The following is a 23,554-nucleotide window of genomic DNA, read 5'->3' on the forward strand; positions in this document are numbered from 1 at the left end:
GCCCTGACTTGGAGTTGGATCAGGACTCTTTTCGCGGACGCTGTTCCACCGACCTAAAGGATCAAGGATAATCGTTTAATCAATGTCGGTTTGATCCAACAGCCCATATTCACTTGGAAGGACTATAAAACCAGACCCCCTGGCCCCTGGAGATCATACCTCTTCTACAGATTTCAAAGCTAGGGTTTCAATTCTTCATCCAAGTAGAGAGGATCCCTCTAGTTCATCTAGCTCTAGTTCTAGTTCATCTAGTTCTAGTTCATCTAGCTCTAGTTCCTCTAGTTCTAGTTCTAGTTAGTTCTTGTTGTAATCTAGAAAATAGAGAGAGAGAAGAGGAGAGCGGAGGAGGAGGAGCCGGATCTGTCGGATCTTACTCAACATTGTACTTTTGCAGCAACTTGTTCGTTCTTCATCGTTCTCCAGGTTCTTCAATTCATAATCCTGAGTTCTTTAATTACTTTTATTTACATTCAAGTTATTTATTGGATTCTTGCTTGCATCAAGTGCTCTAATCTTTGCAACATTAGAGTAGTAATTAACAGATTAGATGTGGTGTTTAGTCTTGCAATTACCAGTAATTGCACCCAATCCTGCGGATTGTTGTGGTAGCCCTAGGGTAGTAGCCCTAACGGTCGACGTATTCCACCTCGTTCGGATCAGTGTTTGTAGGACCGTAGTCAGACCTTCCTAGCCCCCTTCTCATCTCTTTCTGTGGTTAGTGCTCTGATGTCCCGATATAAATAATCTTTGAAGTAATTCTTGATTCTTATATCAACTAGAGAACTCTCAGGAAACTTCCTCTCTTCCCACCAAAAATAATTATATAGTTATCCTTGGGCGATCTTGAATCTTAATTAGTACACTCACATTCCCTGTGGAAAATCGATACTCTGGAATACTCCCGGGTGAAAGCTACATCGGTATCCGTGCGCTTGCGGATTTTTCTGTTTGCGTTTAAAATACCCAACAAGCTTTCTGGCGCCATTGCCGGGGAACGGTAGCTGTGCTAGTTTCAAACCAAGTCGTCCGTGTATCCTTTTTCTTTTCCCTTTTTACCACACTCACCTTACCATTTTCACCACACCACATGGATTTCACTCCTATCTATAAATTCTTTGCTCCAAAGGGCGAGTTATTAGAGCCACCACCATCATCACATCTAATTCTTACAGATGGCTATGACCTCGGCCCTGATCTAATTGCCATGATTTAGGAGCAACCCTTCTCTGGGCAAGTAGATGAAGATCCATACACCCACCTTAGAGAATTCGAGCAGTTGTGCTCTTACCGATCTATTTCCGGCATGACACAAGAAACCCTTAAATGGAAATTATTTCCGTTCTCCCTTTTGGGAAGAGCAAAAAAGTGGTATGCTCATTCTGTAGGAGGCGTTAATGGAAGTTGGGATGAACTGTGGAACAACTTTTGTCTCGCTTTCTTCCCACTTTTTCGAATCGCTGACCTTAGAATCGAAATTCTTACATTCAAACAAAGAGAGAAGGAAACTTTAGGAGCAGCTTGGGCTAGGTTCACAAGCCTTACCAATTCCGGTCCAAACCTTTCCCTACCTAACCATGTACTGTACTACCACTTTTATCGTGGTCTAAACAAGGAAGCTGCTCTTTATCTCGACATTGCTTCAGGAGGCTCATTCACACACAAACTCACAGATGAGGGGAGATCTATCCTAGAGAGAATCCTTGAAAATACCCCTTACACAGGCATTTATGATGAGTTTCCTGAAGAAGAAAAAGAAGTCGAGCCTGATCCTAAATCAAAAGATGAGGAACTTGCAACCAAGTTAGAAATTCTACCTGACCCATCTATTAATTTGGTTGTAGAGAAACCTCCTGATAAGGGAATGCAAAACCAACTAAGGGATGATGAATCACCACCTTTAGAGCATCCCTTTGAATTCGAGGAAGATCTTTTTGAAGATTATGGAAATACCTCGAATTTTCCTATCCAAACACAACCTCTAGCAAGGACCACTCAATCCATTCTAAGAGTAGAATCTGTTGACATAGAACACATCAAAAGCCTTTCGGCTATTCTGAGTTATGAATGGCTAACAGAAGCAGAGCTGTCTCCTAAGGTAGATCGAATCATAACTCCTTCAACGATTCTTCTATGCCAAATTAGAAGGTCCGCTAGGAAGGTCCACTACAATCCATATGTTGGGATAAATGTTATTTCCAAGGAGTTAGCTGACACTCTTTATCCCAACGAGTCCATTACCCCATCTCAAAAACTTTTACAAAGTCCATCTAGATTAATTCTAGAAAGCCATGGGGTATTAAGGGCAGTTCCTGTTAGAATCAAGGACTCTAGAATATGTCTAGATTTTCACATTTTTGACATACCGGAGATTCCTGTCTTGATTGGCAGACCAATCATGAAACTTCTACAAGAACAACCACAACGAGGTCATTTAGACTTCAAGGTTGGGAATTCTACTATTGTTGTTCCTCTTGCTAGATCAATTAACACGATAGTGGAACCCAAACTTGAACCAGATCCTATTGAGGAGATCTTAATGCTGACTCAAGAGGAGATGGCCCAACCATTCTTTAATCATGAACACTTTGTTCAAGAAGAAGAAGAGTTGGTAGAACCCGTTGAGCTAAACAAAAATGAACAACCTTCACCTCCTTCGATAGAGTTAAAACCTCTTCCTTATAGCCTTAGATATGTCTTTTTGCACAACAACCCAAAAACTCCAGTAATTATCAGTGACAAGCTTTCCGATTATGAAACACAACAACTTGTCACTATTCTTGAAAGACATAGATCAGCATTTGGCTACTCTCTCGAAGATCTTACGGGCATTAGTCCCATTATCTACACTCATCGTATCCCTATTGATCCCAATTTTACACCTTCAAGGGAACCACAACGGAGACTTAACAATGCTATGCGAGAGGTTGTTAAGAAAGAGGTCCTAAAACTCTATCATGCTGGGATTATTTATCCTGTGCCACATACTGAGTGGGTTAGCCCTGTCCAAGTAGTGCCAAAGAAAGGAGGAATGACGGTCGTTAGGAATGAGAAGAATGAACTCATCCCTCAACGAATTGTCACTGGGTGGCGTATGTGTATTGACTATCAAAAACTCAACAAGGCTACAAAGAAAGATCACTTTCCGTTACCCTTCACAGATGAAATGTTGGAACGGCTTGCAAACCACTCTTTCTTCTGTTTCCTTGATGGTTATTCTGGATATCACCAAATCCCAATCCACCCAGATGACCAAGAAAAGACTACCTTTACATGCCCGTATGGAACTTATGCATACCGACGAATGTCGTTCGGACTGTGCAATGCTCCAGCTTCTTTCCAACGGTGCATGATGTCTATTTTCTCGGACATGATTGAGAAGATCATGGAGGTTTTCATGGATGATTTTACTGTCTATGACAAAACCATCAATCATTGTTTGGAGAATTTAGATAGAGTCTTGCAGCGATGTGAAGAAAAGCACTTAATCCTAAACTGGGAGAAATGCCATTTTATGGTTCAGGAAGGAATAGTGCTAGGATATAAAGTGTCCGAACGTGGTATAGAGGTGGGCAAAGCAAAGATTGAAGTTATTGAAAAACTTCCACCTCCCACGAATGTGAAAGGAATCCGTAGCTATTTGGGACATGCAGGGTTCTATAGACGCTTTATCAAGAACTTCTCCGAAATTGCTAGACCCCTAACTAGTCTCCTAGCTAAGGATGCACCTTTCATCTTTAGTGATGAGTGTCATGAATCTTTTCAAACTCTTAAAAAAGCACTCATCTCAGCCCCGATTATCCAACCACCTGATTGGAATCTTCCTTTTGAGATCATGTGTGATGCTAGCGATTTTGCGGTTGGTTCCGTTTTAGGACAAACCAAGGATAAAAAGCATTATGCCATATCCTACGCTAGCAAAACCTTGTCTGGACCACAGCTCAATTACACTACAACTGAAAAAGAGCTTTTGGCTGTTGTCTTTGCTATAGACAAGTTTAGATCTTACTTAGTGGGGGCAAAGATAATCATCTATTCAGACCATGCTGCTCTCAAGTACCTCCTCACTAAGAAAGATGCTAAGCCTTGTCTAATTCGATGGATTCTTCTACTCCAAGACTTCGACATAGAAATCCAAGATAGGAAGGGAGTTGAGAATTCCGTAGCCGACCACTTGTCTAGGCTTCAATATAAGGAAACACATGATGAGCTTCCCATAAATGACTACCTAAGGGATGACACCCTACTTAAGATAACACATGCAGATCCATGGTACGCAGACATCGTAAACTTTATAGTAAAAGGCTATGTCCCACCAGGTGCAAACAAAAGGAAGTTGCTTCACGATAGTCGTTTCCACCTTTGGGATGAGCCATATCTTTTCCGAGTCTGCGCTGATGGACTCTTGAGAAGGTGTGTTCCTATGGCTGAGGCTACTCAAATTATGGAAAGATGCCATGCCTCGCCATATGGAGGACACTACGGAGCATTCCGGACACATGCTAAAATTTGGCAAAGTGGTTTTTTCTGGCCAACGATGTATGAAGATACAAAGGACTTTGTGAGGAGATGCCACCGATGTCAAAAACATGGGAATATCAACTCACGAAATGAAATGCCTCTCACAAATAATCTTCAAGTAGAACTTTTCGATGTATGGGGCATTGATTTCATGGGGCCATTCCCTATGTCTAGGAATTGCGAGTATATCTTAGTAGCTGTGGATTACGTGTCCAAATGGGTAGAAGCCCTACCTTGTCGATCAGCTGATTCAAAACATGCCAAGAGAATGTTTCATGAAGTAATCTTTCCTCGCTTTGGTATACCCCGGATAGTTATAAGCGATGGAGGTTCCCACTTCATCGACAAAATCTTTCGGAAGTACCTAGCCGATCATGGAGTTCGACACAACGTAGCAACACCATACCATCCTCAGACTAGCGGTCAAGCCGAAACATCTAACAAACAAATCAAAAATATTTTACAAAAGACCGTAGATGAGATGGGTAAGGGGTGGAAGGACAAACTTCCTGATGCACTTTGGGTATATAGAACTGCATTCAAAACACCCATAGGCATGTCACCTTATCAACTTGTATATGGAAAAACTTGTCATTTGCCTGTGGAAGTAGAATTTAAGGCTCATTGGGCACTCAAGAAATGGAACATGAATCTCCAACCTCGCTAGCGAGAATCGTCTGATGCAACTATCTGAGCTAGAAGAATGGAGAGAGAAAGTCTACCACAATTCAAGGATCTATAAAGAGAGAACAAAATGATGGCATGATAAGAGAATCAAGCACAAGGAGTTTAAGCCTGGAGATAAGGTTCTACTATTCAATTCAAGAGTTAAGCTCTTTGGGCATGGTAAGCTACGAAGTAAGTGGGATGGACCATACAAGGTTATTGACACTTCAACTCATGGAGCCATTACCATCCAAGACGACATAGGTAACACTTTTAAGGTAAATGGTCAACGCTTGAAAATCTATCTCGAGCCACAAAACAACCTGGTAGAGGAACTTGATGTGATTGAGTTCATAGAATTTTCACATTAAGCTCTCATACACTCTAGACAATTACCTAACCCTTAACATGCTCCACAAGTTTTGTTGTCTACTTGGGTTGTGCAGGATTTTGAGGCTTAAGAAGAGTGAGACCAAACATGCAGGCCACAAGAGTGAACGACTATGTCAACATCCAGCTTGGGGGAGGCACCCCACGTGTATCTAGATAAGTATTACTTTTCTATCTTGGTTTTATTTACTAGTATTCAGAAATAAAAAAATGCATGACCATGAAACCAAACAAAGTATTTCTTTTGAGTAATAAACAATAGTTTTGTGTAATCTTAAGTTTTAAATAAAATAAAAAGAAAGTTTGATCCAAGTATAAGTAATTGACAAACATGATATGAGAAGGTCTGAGCTACTATTTAACTTGTTCCAAGTTTTGCTAGAGTTCTGGAGATTTTATCTTTTGAAAATCTAAAGATTCAAAGAAAAAAAATGATGATGAGATCCTATTTGACATAATACCTAGAGTCTTATAAGATATGAATATTAAAACTGTGGGCACTTGCTTTGTTCAAGCCATTGTTAATTCTTGTAGTTTTGGTTGAGAGAATTATCATGCTCCAAAGATCAAGGTCTTTTTGTTTTTAAAAAAATATATAAAAGATTCACTCTTCCGAAGTATTATTGCGTTAGAGGCATGGGATTATGCAAAAATTTGATTCGAAAAAAAAAGAGTGAGACGAGAGGTAAAAATGGACAAGTGTCCGAAGTAGAATTAGGGGTACAAAGATACCCACCTGAGTGGAAAAAATGGACACGTGTCCGATAGTAGAATTAGGGGTACTTCGTGCCCACTTGAAAACAAAAAGAAAAAAAGGGAGAGAAAGAAAAAAAATGATAGCCCATGGTCCCTCTAATAAGCAATATGCTAGTAAGAGATGACAAACTTTTCAAAAAGGTCAAAGGTCTTGATCTAGGAGTATGACATTCCTCTCCCTTGCTCCAGGCATTGACATAGCAAAATGCAAAGTAAGTATGCTAAAACTTTTAAAGCTTTACTTATATATCTTTTGAGAAGAAGGCAAATTCCTCAGTTTTATTTTGGAAACTTACAAACAACTCCAGAACAAAGGTAAGACAGAAGAACTTGAGACATAGTGCTTGACTTGATCGTTCTGTTTTTTAATCACTTATGTTTTCTTGCTGATTTTAGCTTTGCTCAGGGACGAGCAAAGGTTAAGCTTGGGGGAGCTTGTTGACGGTCCTTAATGCTCACATTTAACCATCAACTACTCATGGAAAAGGACTTATATGCAACCAACACCTAGACTTAGGGTTTTATCTAGCATAATTCCACGAGTTTTGGTGTTTGTCTATTTCTGCAGGGGGTTATCAGGAAATACGAAAGAAAGGCCCACACGTCGGGATTACATAGAGATATTAACGTGCCACGTAATTATCTTACATCTAGAAGACTCGAGAAGCCACGGGAAGGAAGCGGAGGCCGAACGGGGCTAGGCACTGGGCGCCCACCCAGTTGACCTGGGCGCCCGCCCTGACTTGGAGTTGGATCAGGACTCTTTTCGCGGACGCTGTTCCATCGACCTAAAGGATCAAGGATAACCGTTCAATCAATGTCGGTTTGATCCAACAGCCCATATTCACTTGGAAGGACTATAAAACCAGACCCCCTGGCCCCTGGAGATCATATCTCTTCTACAGATTTCAAAGCTAGGGTTTCAATTCTTCATCCAAGTAGACAGGATCCCTCTAGTTCATCTAGCTCTAGTTCTAGTTCATCTAGTTCTAGTTCCTCTAGTTCTAGTTCTAGTTAGTTCTAGCTGTAATCTAGAAAATAGAGACAGAGAAGAGGAGAGCGGAGGAGGAGGAGCCGGATCTGTCGGATCTTCCTCAACATTGTACTTTTGCAACAACTGGTTCGTTCTTCATCATTCTCCAGGTTCTTCAATTCATAATCCTGATTTCTTTAATTACTTTTATTTACATTCAAGTTATTTATTGGATTCCCGCTTGCATCAAGTGCTCTAATCTTTGCAACATTAGAGTAGTAATTAATAGATTAGACGTGGTGTTTAGTCTTGCAATTACCTAGAATTGCACCCAATCCTGCGGATTGTTGTTGTAGCCCTAGGGTAGTGACAGCCCTAACGGTCGACGTATTCCACCTCATTCGGATCGGTGTCTGTAGGACCGTAGTTAGACCTTCCTAGCCCCCTTCTCATCTCTTTCTGTGGTTAGTGCTCTGATGTCCCAATATAAATAATCTTTGAAGTAATTCTTGATTCTTAGATCAACTAGAGAACTCTCAGGAAACTTCCTCTCTTCCCACCAAAAATAATTATATAGTTATCCTTGGGCGATCTTGAATCTTAATTAGTACACTCACGTTCCCTGTGGAAAATCGATACTCTGGAATACTCCCGGGTGAAAGCTACATCGGTATCCGTGCGCTTGCGGAATTTTCTGTTTGCGTTTAAAATACCCAACAATTACCAGAGTCATCCCATGAGCAAGCTTGATTAGAGCTTGATCATGGCGAAGTACAACCGGAGGAAGAACCGACAGGCCGGCCTCTCCTCCAATCCTCCCTTGCTCTCCATCTCGCTACTATCTAGATCTACTCTAGTTTAGAGATGAGAGGAGAGCTCTCATCTCCAAACCCTATCTTTTGCTCTGTATATGAATAATGAATAAGGATGAAGAGGTGCCTCCTCTAGGGGCCAGGGGGCCTGCTTATATAGCCCTTCCAAATGAATGTGGGTCGTCGGATCAAACCGACCTTAATCGCACGGTTTTCCTTAATCCATTAGGTCGGTGGAGCATGATCCGTGAGGCGGAGCCTGATTGGTCTAGATGACAGGGCGGGCGCCCAAGGGGGGAGGGCAGGCGCCCTGTCCTTGGGCCCGCTCGGCTTTCCGTTCGTTCCAGTGGCTTCTGGAGTCTTCTAGATGATAGAAAATTGGCGCACATGTTAATATCTCTATGTAAACCCGACATGTGGGCCTTTCCTCCATATTTCCTGATAACCCCCTGCAGAAATAGACAAACACTAAAACTCGTGGAATTCTGTCAGATAAAACCCTAAGTCTGGGTGTTGGTTGCATTTGAATCCTTTTTTTTATTTATTTGATGATTATATTTGGTACTTAAGGACCGTCAATAGTGAACCACAGGAGCATTTTATTCTATATTTTAGCAAGTTATGTTTGAGCATAGTGTAGGGTAGAAATGACCAAGACAAATTAGCAATATGGTTTGAGATGTTAATTGCAGTTACATGTTGCATAAGGCTTGGACAAATGTACCTCATAACTTCATCTTTCTAAGTAAGTGATGACAAACTTACTTGGAAGAGGAGGGTTCGGGTTCATCTGTTGGTGAGGGCTCCTAGTCTTGCTGAGCAAGGCCTTCCATTCTTCGCCTTTTCACCATTCAATGAAACTATAGAAGATTACATGCTCTTCACTCATCAACCTTTTCTGATTTCTTTGATTAATTTGTGGTTGATGAGCTAGGGTCTATTGGAGATGCGATAATGCTCATTTGAAAACTTCTTCTCCAATAGATTAAGGTTGTTCATTCCTGCAAAACATTAATGGACACATACCTGAGGGAATAGCAAGATTGAAATATGGGTTTTGTTGTCCATACTTTTTTTTCTTCTATGTTAATCAAGATGATATATATGGTTTAGGATTATTTAGCATAAATTGTGTCTATTGTGTTGCAATCTAGCATGGTTCAAGGAAAAGATAACTTGTAACAAAAGATAAATGGATAAATATTACTACTCACAAGTTGACTCTTTGTGCAAAGTTATCATCTACCTTGATTCATCTCCGGTGTGAACTTACCTCTTGACTTTCCCAGATTTAATTTAAAATTTTCTTGTAGGGGTTAGTCCGACAAAATATCCAGTATCCACTACAACATACTATCAGCTCAAAAATCAACCTAGACACCACGTCTAATTTGATTTAGTAAGGCATTTTAACCTAAGCACCACGCTTAATTCAAAAAGCCTTTGAAAGTAAAAAAATCAACACACCTCTTAGTTCAAGAATCAAACTAAACACCTCGTCTAATTATGACTCAAGAAAATAGTTTAAACTAAGCACCATGCCTAATTCAAAAGGTGTATGAAAATACTCCAAACCTTAAGGATACTATAGTAAACAAAGGTAACATGAAAGCATTATAGAGATTTATTTAGATAGAGATAAAAGAGCATGATCATGGTGAGATGAATATATGAAATGGAACAAGTTATGGCTGAGGAATTTTAAACTAAATTGTGTGAATATATGGATTAATGTAAACATGCAATGGAATGTAAAAGATAACTACTCATAATTGTTGAAGTCCATGAGCAAAACTTTCACACCTTTATTTGATCATACTTACCATGACTCACATTTTGGAATTTGTAAGTGATGCAACATCTTTGTTCCCATCACTTGAGATATGAATTTAAGTCCTGTGACGTCGACCTCCTTCTCCAACATTGGATTTGTTATGTTTCTTCTTATTTTGTGGGGGCATGCCGGAAGGTCGTAAACCGGGCGTTTATTACCCTGCATAAGATATAAAAGTAGACAAACAAGGGTAATCCTGCTTGAGCAGGGGTTAATGGTTATCTCAATCACATAATTGAGTATAAGTCTATCAATGTTCCTTAATTGCCTAGCTACCTTCCCCGGCAATGGCGCCAAAAATGCTTGTTGGTATATATTAACTGCACTCCTTTAAATAAGATTTGAGTAAGATTATCCGCAAGCGCACAGATATCGTACCAATGTCACATTTTACCCGGGGGGTTTTAAATATCGTATCCACAGGGAAGGTCTATATGTAGGACTTATAAGTATACTTTATACTATTGATGTGAACGGTAACCAATAACTAGAATCCTACTCTTAACAGGGATGAGTCACTTGATAAAAGATATGAGATAAATAATGATCAGTCATTATAAATAGATAAATATTAGAGCTCTTATAGTCAAAGTAATAGCTAGCCATTGGATAAACTTAGGAAGAAATACTAAGGTAATTCTATAACTACGTCAATGAATAATCTAATTAGTGCAACTACATCTAGAAATTATTGTTAAGTCAACCCTATATCATAATCACATGCAAAGAGGCTGATAGGCTACCGATATGAATCGGTACGAGCGTGGCCCGATCTTCACGACAGTAGATCAAAAGAACAAGGATAACTTGCTGCGAACAGCGGGTAACTAGCTTTATACCTGACAAAGGTTGGATGCGACCAAGCGACGGGGAGAGAGGCATCGAAACCACGAAGACTTCGACTCGATCTTCGAAAGACCGCAGAACCACAAACCGGAACTAATCCACACAATACGGCGCAGCCGGACAAAAGCCGTAGAGCACGAAGTAGAGGAACCTAGAGGATTCATTTCACAAGTCCATGAAGAATAAGGAAGAACAAAGGTTGAGTAAGGCACTCAGCAGCACGGCTGCAATATCACGTAGTTTATCAAAATGATCAAAGGTTCCTAATAGCTTAGAGGTAGGGGATATTTATACTAGGAACAACCCTCCTAGATAGGTATGAAAACAAAATAGAGTTTCGGAGGGAAGGCAATGTGAAAGGTCCCCTCGAAATGGATTCCCGAACTGGCTTCGCGTGACTGTTGGCCTCTAGAGCAGTTTTAAATAAACTGACCATAACTTCTTATTGGGAAGTCCAAATGATGAACCCTTTCTTGGGTGTGAAACTAGACTCCATGAGCTTTCCACCAATGTATGCCATGCACCACGAAACATTGTAGATTGGTACAGTTTTCCACGGCAAGTTGTACCAATATTCTGTCACGACAGACTGTCGACCTTCCGAGCAGTCTTGACTAATCTAAGCATAACTCTTGATTGCAACGTCCAAATGAGATGAGACTTGAGGCATTGGAAAGCAAACTTGATGACCTTTCCAAAATGTCCTCATAGGCCTTCATAGCTTTTGTGAGTAAAACGTTATGAAGATTTCTTTGCACTGGTCCGTTCTTGACTTCAACTGGTCCATTTTTGACACTCTGGTCCATTTTGTAGTGTCTTCTGGGACTTGCACTGGTCCGTTCTTCAGGGTCCGATTCATCCTTCTCTTCTTCTATATACCTGAGTACAATCAAGGTAGAACACTTAGGTAGTATATAATTCTCATTAATGTTAAAATGAATCTCACAAAGTAGCGCGTGGACCTCTTGTTGTAGCTTCTTTGCACGACTACGTGTAACCGGTCCATCGATGACTTGGGCTGGTGTCGGTGTAGGTAAAACTTGAGTGGTTGTAGCTTGACTTGGAGCTTGTGACATCTTGCTTGCTGGCATGGTCATATCAGAGGCATCAACTAATGAGTGCTTTAAGACGCAACCGTCACCTCCTTCGCGACCGCGCCCAAGCTAGTCCTACGTATGGGGGGTAGACTACAAAGGAACCAACGCAGCTGTCACCTGCGCGGACTACCACACGACCCGACACGTTTGGGTGCCCTCGCAGATAAACAAGATATCTAGACACCACGTCTACATATTGTCTACCATCTACCCACCCATGGATTGGGTAAACGCTATACGAGCAATTACATAAATTTAATAAGATCAAACCAACTATTCTAGACATATAATCAAAGTAGATAATGACTATTGCAATTAAGAATATATAAGAGATTAAGAACAAGATTACCTGAATCATAATATAGAATACAATAAGATAAAGGTACTAGAACTATACCGAACTCTGTGCTCCATACAGACGCCAGGGGTTCCAGATCCCGCTGAAGAACCAGAACTCTTCTACTTCTAATCTAACTAGACTAAAACTATGAACTAGAGAGGCTCTGATGAACTAGAGAAAGCTCTTGATGAATGGATCTCCAAATGACTTTGATGCCTCCAGGGAGGGGGGTCTGCCCCTCTATTTATAGCTCGGTGGGATCGACGTGCGCTGTAGGATCAAACCGACTTAACCAAGGGCCAATATGACTCCTTAGAGGCGGTGGAGGAAGCTTCTAGAAGGGGGCCAAAACCCTAACAGGGGGCGTCGTACGTGTGTCTATATGTTTTTGTTTTTTCTTTATATGGTGTATATTTTAATTGTATTTATTTTGTTTGTTTATATACGTGATATCTACTCATATATGCGAGTGTACGGAATGTCATATATAGGGCTTTTTAGTTATTTGCCACCACATGTCATCGTTATGGTTAGGTTCTTGCAAGAGCATCTCCAAGAGTTTGCCAAAACTCATTTGGCAAAACTTGTATTTTGGCAAGTGAATAAAACATTTGGCAAGTGAAAAATTGTTGTCTCTCCAATGGTTTGCCATATGGGCTTGGCAAAAAATTAAAAAGTAGGCCCACCCAAACCACCGTCAACTAACTTGGACGCTTCACCTGCTGGCCGCCTGCTGCACCTGGAAACATTGACTCATATGGTTCCACATGTTATTGACACAGGGTTCACATACTTAAGGATGGTAAATAAATAAATAAAAAAAATCCTCGGGTTGGGGACGCGTGGTCAGCCAAGGCGGGTGGAGTGGGCCGGGTTGTGGTCATGGCTCTGTCGCGACGTGGGAGACGACCCCGTTAGGCCACCGAAAGCACGGGACCGGGCCTAACTCGCACGCGTGAGATCTGTGCCTTCCGCCACGGCCACATGCCACACAACGACGCCCGGCAACGGCAAGCTTCACCGATCGAGGTAGGCCTGCCCGATACCGAGGAGGATGGCAGCGGTGGGCGTAGGTGCAGCGGACGAGCGGTGGGCTTCGTTGTGCAACTGCGTGGTGAACTTCTTGCTGGAGGAGCGGTATCACCTCACGGCGCTAGAGCTAATGCAGGAGCTCCAGGAGGACGGCCGCTCCGCGCACGCCCTCCGCCTCCGCGCCTTCTTCTCCGATCCAGCGCTCTTCCCGCCCGATCTCGTCGCCCGCGCATCCTCTGCGCCGCCCGGTGCGCTCCATGCCTCCTCCCCCATCCAAACCCGTTTACCCACCTCGCACCGCGCTTGGCCTCATGCTGAGGCGCTGGCGCGTGGGTCCCGCTGCTCTCTGGCTGGATCTCGCGGGGCCGTGCCAACCATTGCTGTTTATAATAATTTGTACTAATAAATTGCGCCTTTATTCATCTTTCGACAATCTGTCCCTCCCAGCTTCGCTTCCCGTAATCCGATTTGGAATGAACTCTGTTCTTTTTTCCTTGGGTCTTTAAGTTCGTGTATGTTTTGTGGCAACTAGCATTTTCACGGACATTTGGTTGGAATATGCACGGCTGTTATCTGTAGTGCTGTACTTGTGCATATTAACTTCTTACCTCCGTTTTTTCAATAATTGACACTAAGACTTGTATAATTAACGAATGGATTGTAATCAGACTATCTATTCTCCTTAATACAAAGATGCGCAGTTCTCATGTATCTGAGAAATAAAAAATGCTTTTTCAAATCTTTCATTAAAGGAACCAGTTAGCTGAGAAATGCTAACTGGACTCTTAGGGTTCCCCTTGCTAAATTTTAGCTAGCTAAAATTATTTTAGCTACTCTTAGGTGACTAATGGAACTAAACTATTTTAGCTCCTTTTAGTCAATGTGTTTGGAACTTTAGCTAAAATTTAGCAAGGGGAACCAAACATGGCCTTAGTGAAACTCAACTACCCTATTTACTTGGCTGAAGTAGTTATGCTTTTTGCACAATGCTGCAATCCAGGCAGCTGAAATGTATTTCAGTTGCAAGGTAACTTCATTATCACTGTGCTGTTTAAGATGATTCACTCTATGTTTTTGCTTCTGATAGGAGCTGATCCACAGATTTTGCTACAAGAGAAAATAGCAGCAGAAGAAAAGTTGGCACTCGTGGAGTATGATCTGCGCCTAGCCAAAGAAGACCTTTCACAGTTCAAGCTTGACTTGCAAAAACAAAAAGAATCATCTCCTGATGATTCAAATGGTTTGTTCTTACCTTGAAATTATGGATAATGTAATACATGAAATTACAGTATACTGTAACTTTTTATGCTATGTAGTGCTGAAATGTAAACAACCGGTTTTGGTCTCAGTTTTCTGGATTACACCTTTAAATTTTACCCATTATATTTCTTTTATTGTAATGTGAAACATCTGTTGGCAGTAATAAAAGTCAAAAGAATATACTTTGCTTGTTGGATGGAAAAGAGGAATTAATAGGGTTCAGGAGAAAAAATACCATGAAGGCGCATGTGGCTTGGGCTTGAGGTGTCTGTTTTGAGTGTTGTCAATTGAAAAAAAAAAGAACTGCATAAACAGTATTTAATTTGGCCACTGGTTTGCTTGACATGATTCATACATTCGGTATACAGGGCTCCTTTTGGGTGCTTCTATACGTGAAGGATCTACTAGCCAACAAGACAAATGGGATACGAAAATTTCAGCATTAGGCCCTCTAAAGGATAATGAGCGAAAAGATCTTAACTGTGCTGTAAAAGAATACTTGCTTTTGGCAGGGTATCGATTTGCTGCTATGACATTCATTGAGGAGGTATATGGTACTTTTTGAGTTTTTTCCCTTCCTGTTGCAACTTCCTTCAATGTATTAGCTTGTAATTTTGTTTCATAAATTTGCATGGACGTAGATAATTCTCACTATTATACCTGTATCTATCATAGAACAAATCTAGTGAGTAATGACATTATTTCGATATCAGTAATCAACATAGTTCTATGTATATTGGTGGTCAGAACTAATGAAATTGTGATCACTAATTTAAAATCATCAAATAGTTCTGAACAGAAGGGGTATTTCCTTATTCATGACTCATACCCTCAATCATCTTAATTACAGGTTCCTGATCAAGACCTTGATGTTTGGCCAAACAGTTCAGCATGTGTCCCTGATGCCCTTCGTCGTTATTACTATCAGTACCTTTCATCTAGTGCAGAGGCTGCGGAGGTATTATTAACATCAATTAAACTTATGTTTTCAAACTACAGTTTGATCATCGATGCATTACATTGTGATACACATCCATACAAGTATAGTTAATGCAATTAATTTTCCTATGTCATGAGACCTGCTTCTGCTCGTTTCTCAGTTCCTTTTCAGTGTTTTCTGTTGTACTGGTCGTGCCCCTTTAGGGGTCGTATGAGTCATCTAGACTCCTTTTCTTCTTAATATAATGATATGCACTCTCTTGCGTGTTGAGAAAAAAAAAGAGATCTGCTATTAATCTTAGTCACTGGGAGAGGGGAGGTAGTTTGAAATGAGAATTTATAAAACTATTTACATGAGCTAGCTCAGTTGGTCAAGGCTGTGGATGTGTATACCCAGACCACCCAGGTACAAGTTCTCATTGAGGAAAATTTGGGTGCCTATTTTCATCTTAATCAAATGCCACCTAGTTCCTCCTAGGTTTATTTCCACCAAGGATGAAAGTTCCTCCTAGGTTGGTCTAGTTTCTTTATTACATGCATTACACGTTCCATTCATTTGGAAGTAGTCAAGTGGCTTGTTGGTGTTAGTTATGTACTTATGTCCCATTGTTGCAAGATACATTCTATCACATCACATATCTGATGCATTTTGTTAAATGTGTATAGCGGGCATTTCTAACAACAAAATGGAGATGAAACATTTCTGCATCTACCCTGACCACTAGGAACCCTTCATGTCTTATTATAGTTATTGAATGGAACAGTTGAGTATCGATCTGCACTCTGCAGAAAACTTTACCATTTGATTACTTGGGTCAAAACTAGCATAGTTATGTTCCACCTTTTTCCTTATCCATTCGAAATTTCAAATTTAACTTTATCTTGTGCTTTCACTTGGAAGTCTAGAATCTAGAACTTCTAAACATCCTTCTTTGTACATAATAACATATTGCAGGAAAAAATATCCATACTTCAGGAAAATGAAACGTTACTTAAGGACAATGAACGACTCAATGCTGAAAATGATTCCTTGATGAAGAGCAGGGAAGGAGCTAATAGTCAGGTTACCGCTTTAAGAAAGTCTTTGGAAGCTGCACATAGAGATATAAAAGACAAGGAAAAAATGGTAATATTCTCTTAGAAATCATCATACAGATGGTCAATAACTTTTCTGAATCATCCTAACCTTCATTTGTTCAAAGATTCAAGACTTGAGGCAGTCACTGGATGTCCAGAGGAAGGAGCTGAATGACTGCAGAGCTGAAATTACAGCCCTGAAGATGTACATTGAAGGGACTCAATCAAGTAAGCAATTGTTTGTTGGAACTAGTGATGGTGTGAAGTTGCATTCCATTGCTAATTCTGTGGGCGCATCATCATTGAATAATGAAGATGAGGACTCAAAAGGATCTGAAGCCGTAACAAAGAAGCTAGCATCGGCAGTAAATATTACTGATGATACACAGAAAGATCGCCAAGTTCTAGAAAGTAGTGTTGAAGGTTCCTCAATTTCAGAAACTCCAGTTTCTTTCACAACTGATGAGAATGGCAGCTATGATACTTCAGAAAAAGATAAATCTGCATCAAATATCTCATCGAACAATGTATGTTTTCAGAGTAATCTGCATGGAGCTTCCATGACTGGTAAAAGCCAGGGGAGTTCAGATGGCATATCCATGTATTTATCTATTGAGAAACTAGAGAGCCCAAGTAAACAAAAATGTTCAGATAAGATGGTCAGTGTCCTAATATATGCTTTGTGTATAAAGGAGGCTCGTTTACTTCTATTGATACTCATTGCTATTCCAATATTCACTCCTGTAGGCTTTGGAGACTATAAAGATAGTTTCAGATGCACTTCCAAAGATTGTTCCTTATGTGCTCATAAACCATCGTGAGGTTTATTTGTAACCTTTGTAGTTTGCATCCATCTTTATTTAAGTATAACTAACAGTAATTCTACATGGTTACAGGAACTTCTTCCATTGATCATATGTGCTATAGAAAAGCATCCAGATAGCGATGTACGAGATTCCTTGACTCATACATTGTTTAACCTGATAAAACGGCCTGATGGAGAACAGAGACACATCATAATGGATGTATGCTCCTATGAGTGTATACACTCTCATCATATTTTTTTTTGGGTACTTATTCCTGTTTTCCTTGTCATGTGCTTCCAGGCTTGTGTAGAATTAGCAAAGAGCATTGGTGAGATGAGGACAGAAACTGAGCTACTTCCACAATGTTGGGAACAGGTATTTTACATTTTTGGTAGATGTTCTGGCTTTCTTTAGAACATGATCTTACATTTAATAATCTATTGGTGTTTAGATAAACCACCAATATGAGGAGCGTAGATTGCTTGTTGCCCAGTCGTGTGGAGAACTTGCCATTTATGTCCGTCCAGAGATACGAGATTCCCTCATTTTATCCATTGTGCAACAACTCGTTGAGGATGCTGCAGTTATTGTAAGGGAAGCTGCAACACATAACCTGGCATTGCTTCTTCCTATGTTTCCAAACCTGGACAAATATTATAAGGTCAGCCTCACTTATGCTTAGAATCAGTGATGGGGTAAGATTGGGCATTTTGTTTAGTTTAGAATTGTGAGCTTGCAGATTACCAATAAATGAAGATAATATTGTCATTTATAAGTCCTTTGACTCTTCCTTCTTCGGGGTAGGTTGAGGAGTTAATGTTCCAATTGGTCTGTGACCCATCTGGGGCAGTTGTGGAAGTTGCACTGAAGGAACTTGTTCCTGCTGTAGTAACATGGGGAGATAAACTTGATCAGATATCAAGAGTGCTATTGGCTCATATCCTGGCATCTGCTCAGGTAAGCTTGCTCATGAATCTTGGGAACTTTCTATTTTCTTATAGCCATGTGTCCTAAACCTGTTATGTTTTCAGCGGTGTCCACCTATTTCAGGTGTTGAAGGTACAATAGACTCTCATCTTCGTGTTTTAGGAGAACAAGAGCGCTGGAATATTGGTGTCCTTCTTCGAATGTTGACTGAGTTGCTACCATTTATTCATCAGAAAGCTATACAGACTTGTCCCTTTGCATCAGTCAATCCGAGTTCTACACCAGAAAACTTCTCAGCATCCTGCCTAAAATCATATGCAGCGTAAGTTCTCTGTTTTGATCATACCTTTTAATTAGTCCAAAAATAATTATTATAGACTGTGAACAATAAAAGATACCATTCCTTGAGTAATCACATCTTGGGGAACTTCACAGAGGTGACTCAGAGTGGTCAGCATTTGAGTGGATGCACACTGATTGCCTGCCGAATTTGATCAAGCTTGCCTGCTTGTTGCCTGTGAAAGAAGATAACTTAAGAACCATTATCACAAAGGTAAGATCTAGATACCAAACCTCCCATACTCAGCAGACCATCGTCCAGTGTACTTATTATCAATCATTGCTCGATAATTTAGTACCTCTTGGAAGTATCTGGACTCTATGGCAAAGATTATCTGGAGCACATTATGCTACCTGTATTTCTTGTAGCAGCTGGTGATATTGATAGTGGCGATTTTACCTATTTTCCTCTATCAATCCAGCCAAAAGTCCGTGGTAAGAACACATCTACTTAAAAGGTGAGGAAGTTTACTATAGTTGTGTTTGTGATACCTTAGTATTTATTATTACAGGCTTGCGGCCGAAAACTTCAACTGCTGAAAAACTTGCCATCATGTGTGTCTTCCCATTATTGTTATCTGGTATTTTGGGTTCTCCTTCCAGTCGTCAACAGTTGGAAGAATATCTGAGAAAAGTACTTATCCAAAACACCAAGGATGGTTCATTTTCTATGCATCATACTACTGAGATCATTAATGCAGTTCGGTTTCTTTGGTGAGTAATCAACTATTTGAAAACATGTTTCTGCACATTCTTTGTTTTCATGGATCTGACTTCTTGTGGTTGAAGCTTATTTGTGGAGCACCATAGTGTCATCTTTAACGTTTTGTGGGAGATGGTTGTGAGCTCTGGTACCTGCCTGAAAATAAATGCTGCGGCTCTACTGAGAGCACTTGTATGTGTACTGTACATGAAAGATTCAGTGATCTTCTATGCTTTTTATGATATTCGTTTTTGCTTTAACGTACAGGTACCCTACACTGATGTGAAAGTAGCATCAACTCATATTTTGCCAGCACTTGTTACTCTTGGCTCTGATCAAAACTTGAAAGTAAAATATGCTAGTATAGATGCATTTGGAGCTGTTGCTCAGCATTTCAAAAATGACATGGTAAGGAACTATTCTTATTTTCTTTCTTTGAAATTTCACATACTTTGTGTATTGCCTTTAATTCTTAACTATGCTTTGTTAGGTTGTTGACAAAATACGCATTCAAATGGATGCTTTTCTTGAAGATGGATCGCATGAAGCTTCTATTTCTGTTATTCGTGCACTTGCAGTAGCTGTGCCTCATTCAACAGATAGGCTACGTGAATATATCCTGCTCATTGAATTCAATGTTTACTTCCTGACTCAAGTTTTGCATGATCTTTAGCTTGCCTATGTATTCATATAATGTTTTATCCATTTTCCTTCTGGTTTCTTTGACATGACATACATCTTTTAACCAAGATATTTAACATGACAAGCATCACACCTGTCAGCGATGATATTGAACGGCGTTGTGAAAGAGCAAATGTACTCTGTGAAGCACTCCGGGCTCTGGATGCTACAGGTTGGTCTGCTGGAAATTAACATTTCTTGCCCAGTTCCCCTTAATATATGCCGCAACGGCCTATCAAGTCTGCCTGAACCTTTATGTTAGCATTCTTTTCCAGGGTTTAGATAATGTTTTGGGTACAAACCAAGAGTCCAGAACCTTCTTTATTCTGGTTTTCATCCCAAATATTACACCTAACTCAGAAATAATTCCTATGATGGAAGAGTAGGCCGACTTCTCATTTCTGGCACTAAAGTTGTCTCAATTTTCAATAATTAGTTATTTTGCATGTTGGGAGTTAGAAATATAAGCAAAAAGCTTTTCTACTCGATTACTACTCGAAAACTGGAACCCTATGGTTTTCTAGCCGTTGGTTAGTACCCTTGGTGTGTACAGTTCAATAACATCTTGAACCTATCTACATCACAAACTAAGCAATATTATTAGAGAATGTGGTTAGTTTCATTTGGTTCAATGTCAATAATTACAAATTAGTAGCACTTTATTGGCATTAGTTTGGATAACAATATTCATTTGCTGACTCAAGTGCACGAGCCGCCATTATACTTGTGGACCCCTTAATCTTTATTGAGACTTTTACCTAGGTGCCACAAAAAAAACGAAATTACATATCTGCCACTAAAAAGGTTGTCGTGCCTGGTGGGGTGCATGTGGGGGCAAACTGCAATACCCTGTCACACGTTTCTCACCCGGTCTGACGAAGATGAGCAAGGCTAGGGATGGGCAAAACTTTTCTAAGCTTGACTGCTGGTCTGGATTGTAACATTGTTATTCTCCTGTCTGTGGATTGCGGGTTTTATGGTAATGCTACTAGTAGCTGTGCTGGGCCTGCCTTTGTTCAATGACAATCAAGTAATGCACGGTCAGATTACACTGACTTGGCCATGACTCGTATTCATTTGGACTCAAAGGAGGAAGAAAATACCTAATGTCTAGTAACCAGTTGATTTCTACCAGTTTATCTATCCTCCATTTATGTTTACTCTTATCTTTTCTTTCCTTTTGGCCATTGCAGATCTTCCTGCTATGGGTGTACGTGATCTGCTTCTGCCATCAATACAGAATTTGTTAAAAGATCTCGATGCTCTAGACCCTGCGCACAAGGAGGCTTTAGAAATCATAAGCCGGGAAAGGTCAGGGGGTACGCTGGAAAGCATCAGCAAGGTAATGGGGGCACATCTTGGGATTGCATCATCGGTCAGCAGTTTCTTTGGTGAGAGCAGTCTCCTCACAAAGAAAGAAGGTGGCGAGGAACATGACCCTGCTGGCCCCACCGTGCCTGAGCCAAACCTGCAGGCTCAGCCAGAGAGCACGAGGTTTGGTCGCATAATGAGGAGCGGCTTTGGAGACATATTGCGAGGTCAAAGCAAAGGATAGTGATGCACTTGGTTTGAAACGGTCAATTACATACATAGCTCTCAGTACCTTTGTTAATTATTGTTCTTGTAAGTTCACCGAATATACCTCAAGGATTGTATTTTCTTTCCCGAGAGGTTTAAAAAAAAGCGATGTGACGTTGCAATTTGATCTAGCATCAAACTTTCTGAATAAGACGAAATATATGTATGCTGAAAGACGAAATATATGTAGGCTGCTCATTTATAAGACACTAATAGTTGTGTACTTTGTTTTATTTGTTTATCTCTATCTATATCTAATAATAAAGAGTTAAAAAAATTTTAGCCTATTTTTTTGTAAGTTTATTTTTTTGGTCCATCTTCCTTTAACTACCGGTGGAGAATTTTTGTATCTAGGTTTATATATATAACCTGTGCTTAGAATAACTCTTGTCTAGCGTGATATAAATTTGTCTAGCGTGATACGAAGTTCGGTTCCAAAACAAACTAAATGAACACAAACTTGACACAGTAAAGGATGGAAAGTTGGAAAAGATTTTGATACGGACATTAATTAATAGAAAAAAGCAATTCAATAAATATAATAGGAAAGCGCTCTATCCGGCCGCCAGGACAGATGTCAACGGGAGCTCTCACCTCATGTACGTACCTTTTGTGTTTTCCTTATTTATTTTTTCTTTTTAATAAACAGTGGATCGACTAGAGTGATGACTCGTGTACAAGAGAAGCAAATTGAGAATAAATTGATAAGATCACATACACACAAAATAAAACCATATGAACCTGGCGCCGTATTGGTGCTTCCTCTCATTAACGCAGTTGCTGGAGCTAGGCGCCGTCATGCCACTAGATGGAGCCACTGGCCTGCTGCAACACTTGCTTGAGCCGCCGCCTTGCCGCACCACTTGTCTGGCCGAGCCAACCAACGTCACACGGTGCCACCTAGAATGCCACATTACCTGTACACCGTGTATCTTAGGTATAGATAAAGATATTTAGATCATGCTTGGTGCTGCTCTAGTTGTAGCTCACCAAATGACGACGGAAGGAAGATCGCTTCTGCGCAGTGGGAGGAACCAAAACTCTTTTTGCCTAAGGAGGCGAAGTCATGCTAAGTGCCGCTTCGACTTTGGATTCAGCGAAGGAGGAGCGTAGATGAAGCCTAGCCAAACATGCTCTTATTATGTTAAGCCTAGCCAAACAATTACTCCATTTATTCAAAATAAAATGCTAAGTCATAATTAAAGTCGGCAAGGAGTTAGTTGTTTATAAAATTGAAGCTACTGTATATTTATGTCTAGGTACTTATTTGTTTTGCAATGAGAAAACTTTTAAATTTTATAAATGGGGTAAAAGATAAATATATATTTCTCTCGATATTATTTTCAATGAATATATTTAATAGTTTTTCCGTTGCGGACACGTTTGCTAGTGTCAATAAAAGATAGAACTACATGATATGAGACATCATCCATCTTTCCTAAAATTTGGATGTCATAGATGGCTGACATACTAATTAATCTGCATTGGTTGAAGGAACGGTGGTCTGAGCTTATACACGGTCTGATCTAGTTTGTCGTAGTGAGAAGTGATGATCGCTTGCAGGTTGCAGCGTTGGGTCTTAGATGCGTTGACCTATTATACCTAGATTAGAAGGGCGTGATGTATGTTCTAGTTGGCCTATTATACTTAGAAAGAGGGATGGATGTTCTAGGAACTGTTATTAGCATAGTTGGAAGATAGCGGACTCTCGAGGAATCTTTAGGATTAGCATCCTTGAAAATCATAAGAATAGTTTGCAGCCATCAGGTTTATGCAAATAGAAACAGATATCATGGCCAGACTGCAAACTCAGCAAATAAAGGCGTTAGATCTTTGATTTGGACAAAGAAATGAAAATACCATTTAACCAAAGAGCTAAGATTAGGCAGAAATGCAAATACTGTTACAACATAGCTCCAATTCGCAGGGGTAAAAGGTCCTTGTTTAGTTTTCGTAATTGAGTGATAAGCTTCCTTTCTC

The 23,554-nt window shown here is 40.3% G+C and overlaps 1 protein-coding gene across 5 annotated transcripts; it reads left to right on the forward strand.

Annotated features, from left to right (window-relative positions):
• On the forward strand, positions 13,128–21,807 carry LOC8069579 (lisH domain and HEAT repeat-containing protein KIAA1468). Of its 5 annotated transcripts, none has more exons than XM_021456499.1 (20): positions 13,128–13,512; positions 14,352–14,504; positions 14,893–15,071; positions 15,375–15,482; positions 16,419–16,589; positions 16,666–17,199; positions 17,288–17,362; positions 17,437–17,565; positions 17,647–17,721; positions 17,798–18,007; positions 18,151–18,303; positions 18,397–18,405; positions 18,507–18,595; positions 18,709–18,826; positions 18,909–19,047; positions 19,125–19,326; positions 19,402–19,723; positions 19,806–19,929; positions 20,052–20,168; positions 21,190–21,807. In XM_021456499.1, the coding sequence occupies exons 1-20, from the start codon at positions 13,287–13,289 to the stop codon at positions 21,549–21,551; spliced, it is 3,495 nt and encodes a 1,164-aa protein (XP_021312174.1). In that variant the 5' UTR covers positions 13,128–13,286; the 3' UTR covers positions 21,552–21,807. The 5 variants fall into 5 exon arrangements, with proteins under 5 accessions (XP_021312174.1, XP_021312173.1, XP_021312171.1 ...); XM_021456498.1 differs by having other exon boundaries at positions 16,666–16,768; positions 16,856–17,199; positions 18,378–18,595; XM_002455627.2 differs by having other exon boundaries at positions 13,129–13,512; positions 18,378–18,595; positions 19,402–19,507; positions 19,583–19,723.

Source organism: Sorghum bicolor, chromosome 3 (assembly GCF_000003195.3).
Source record: "Sorghum bicolor cultivar BTx623 chromosome 3, Sorghum_bicolor_NCBIv3, whole genome shotgun sequence".
Taxonomy (NCBI): Eukaryota; Viridiplantae; Streptophyta; class Magnoliopsida; order Poales; family Poaceae; genus Sorghum; species Sorghum bicolor.

What these genes read in the sequence shown, in the direction of transcription:
- LOC8069579 (XM_021456496.1), top strand. Translation starts at nt 13,287, where the DNA reads ATGGCAGCGGTGGGCGTAGGTGCAGCGGACGAGCGGTGGGCTTCGTTG. An exon ending in CGCATCCTCTGCGCCGCCCG is followed by an intron (nt 13,513 to 14,351) that starts GTGCGCTCCATG and finishes TGCTTCTGATAG; the next exon opens with GAGCTGATCCACAGATTTTG. An exon ending in CCGGGCTCTGGATGCTACAG is followed by an intron (nt 20,169 to 21,189) that starts GTTGGTCTGCTG and finishes TGGCCATTGCAG; the next exon opens with ATCTTCCTGCTATGGGTGTA.